Raw genomic sequence first — 3,064 nt, forward strand, 5'->3', positions numbered from 1 at the left:
GACGGACGACGGACGACGACGGACGAAAACGGATAGCAATAGGTCACTTGAGCTAAAGCTCAGGTGACCTAAAAACTTGATAGCCCTTCATCCAAGCATGCTACTGGCCAAATATCAATATTTTTGGCATTTGGTTATTCAAAAGAAGATATTTAAAGATTTAAAACATATTTGACCCCTGTGAACTTGAATATAAAGGTCAAGGTAATTCATTTTGAAGACTTTGTAGTCTTTCATCAAAGCATGCTACTGGCCAATGACCAACATTCTGGGCATTATGGTTTTTCAGAAAAAGTCTTTTAAAAGATTTTTGAAGATAATTGACCCGAGCGACCTTGAATATAAGTCAAGGTAATTGATTTGGACAAACTTGGTAGCCCTTCATCCCAACATGTCTCGGGTAAAATATTTTTTTTGTTAAAATATGTTTTTAACATATTTGACCCCGGTGACCTTGAATATAAGTCAAGGTCATCAATTTGAACAAACTTGGTAGCCCTTCATCCCAGCATGCTACTGGCCAAATATTATTACCCTGGGCCTTTTGATTTTCACATATTTGACCCTGTGACCTTGAATATAAGTCAAGGTAATCAATTTGTACAAACTTGATAGGGGTCATCCCATTATGCTACTGGCCAAATATTATTATCCTGGGCCTTTTGATTATTCAAAAGAAGTTGTTTTATATATTTTTACATATTTGATCCTTGTGAGCTTGAATACAGGTCAAGGTCATTCATTTGAACAATCTTGGTAGCCCTTCATGCCAGGATGTTACTTGCCAAATATTCTCACCCTTAGCCTTTTCAGAAAAAAGTTTTTTGAATTGTATTTCAGATAATTGACCCATGGGACCTTCAATATAAATCAAAGTCATTGATTTGAACAAACTTGATAGCCCTTCATCCTATTATGTTACTAACTAAATATCCTTATTCTCGGTTTTTGGTTATTCAGAAGAAGCCTACTAGTTATTGAGAAGAAGTTGTTCAAAGATTTTAACATACATTGTATTTGACCCCTGTGACCTTGAAAATGGTTGAAGGTCATTTGTTTGAACAAACTTGGTAGTCCTTCATTCCATCATGCTACTGGCCAAACACCTTCACCCTATGCATCTGGGTTATTAAGAAAAAGTTGTTTTAAGTAAAAAGTTGACACCGGATGGATGAAGGACAAACAACGGACGTCGCACCACAGCATAAGGGCCAGGTGAGCTAATAATCTGATGATTTACCTGATAACGACTCTGGAAGAGGTGGAAAGGAACTCTCGTTTAACCACTGGGACATTGTCCAGGCTGTCGCAAAATCGTTCCTCAGGGTACATTCCAGGGATGGCAAAACCATTGAAGAACAGGAGGAATGCATCTGTACAGGAACCTGGTAAGAAAAAATCTGCAGAGTCAATGGCTGGGCTGTGCTTCCCACCTGAATCCATACACACGAGGTCAAGGTCTACTAGACCCATCTTGTAATCACCTGCTTATTTTAATCTAAACATTGAAGTTGTAAATTTTATGAAAACCACCAAATACGGCCAACAAACATCATTTCTTTACTCCTCTGAGCCAATCAGAAACACCTTAATCATGCAAATGCTAAATTAGTTAAAAGGCTTACTCAGTATACATCTCATCCAGTGTACATCAGTATATATAGTCACTACACTAAATACAGGACTTGTTTATCACTGAAGTGAGTAGGAGAACATTGGCAGGAGGATGTTTACACTATCTGCACGACTGCTGATCGTACACTCCACAGTAACATCTCGCTATAGTAAAACTGATGTTCACAGAAAAGGAAAATTTGGTTGAAATTTTCTACAAGTGACTCTAGATAAAGGATGTTATGTTCATTCGTAAGTCACAGACAATATAATGCATAGGTTTTTATGTTTAAGTTTGAGGTTAGTGATAAGGTGGCCAAGAGGTAGAGCTTGTAGTCTGAACTGACATGGCCAAGATGTAGAGCTTGTAGTCTGACCTGACGTGGCCAAGATGAAGTGCTTGTAGTCTGAACTGACGAGGCCAAGATGTAGAGCTTGAAGTCTGAACTGACGTGGCCCAGATGTAGAGCTTGAAGTCTGAACTGACGTGGCCAAGATGTAGAGCTTGTAGTCTGAACTGACGTGGCCAAGATGTAGCCCTTGTAGTCTGAACTGACGTGGCCAAGATGTAGAGCTTGTAGTCTGAACTGACATGGCCAAGATGTAGCGCTTGTAGTCTGAACTGACGTGGCCAAGATGTAGAGCTTGTAGTCTGAACTGACGTGGCCAAGATGTAGAGCTTGTAGTTTGAAACGACATCTCTCACCACATCTACACACAGAGCAGGCTGAGTTTTATTTCTGACATATATGGGTTGATGATCGATGTATTATAGGTTAAGAGAAAAGTAGTTGATAAACTGGCAATATGATTTTGGAAATCTCAGCAGTAATTATATCACCAGGTGCCAGGGCAGTTTACTTTTTTCTTTGCTTTTTGTAGACAATTTGATATCTCAGGAAACTTTTAGTGCTTGTCACATTAAAAAATGGTATATTGTCTTGTAGGTCTTGGAGGCAATATGCTTTAGGTCATTGGAGTGTATTGATAAACGGAAACAGGAAGTACATCCCTAGTTGAAAATCCAATGTAGGGAGACAGTATCACAATTTCCGCAAATTCCAATGTTTAATATTAAACTGATGAATATTGTATGTTTATTATTGACAGAACAGTGTGTTCTCTCAATATTAAAGTATTTCAAAGCAATCCAGGCATTAATTCAGTTTTTTTATCAATGAGTCACATGTGTCCATTTTTCTGTACTTCAGGAAACCGGCTACCTATTTCACTACTGTGAAGTTTTTCAAGAACGATAACTCTTACCTGCAATTACTATGTGTATATGGTTTTATTATAAAATGTCAATTTTTATATCGTGTATAGAGAATTAATTTTACACAATTTCAGCATTTATTAAATTGATATACATTAATGCAATACTAATATATGTCAGTATCATTTTTATTGACATTATTTTGTAAAAATATTGTGTCTTTCATTTTTTTTT

General features: G+C 37.2%; 1 protein-coding gene across 3 annotated transcripts in view; it reads right to left on the bottom strand.

The window, feature by feature from the left end:
• LOC110453290 (tolloid-like protein 1) overlaps positions 1 to 3,064 on the bottom strand; it is a 201,343-nt gene that overhangs the window by 7,363 nt on the left and 190,916 nt on the right. For all 3 annotated transcript variants that reach the window (XM_021502180.1, XM_021502179.1, XM_021502178.1), the window contains one exon: positions 1,241 to 1,385. In XM_021502180.1, the coding sequence (XP_021357855.1) occupies positions 1,241 to 1,385 (145 nt within the window). The remainder of the gene's footprint in view (positions 1 to 1,240; positions 1,386 to 3,064) is intronic.

Source organism: Mizuhopecten yessoensis, unplaced genomic scaffold, assembly GCF_002113885.1.
Source record: "Mizuhopecten yessoensis strain PY_sf001 unplaced genomic scaffold, ASM211388v2 scaffold7251, whole genome shotgun sequence".
Taxonomy (NCBI): Eukaryota; Metazoa; Mollusca; class Bivalvia; order Pectinida; family Pectinidae; genus Mizuhopecten; species Mizuhopecten yessoensis.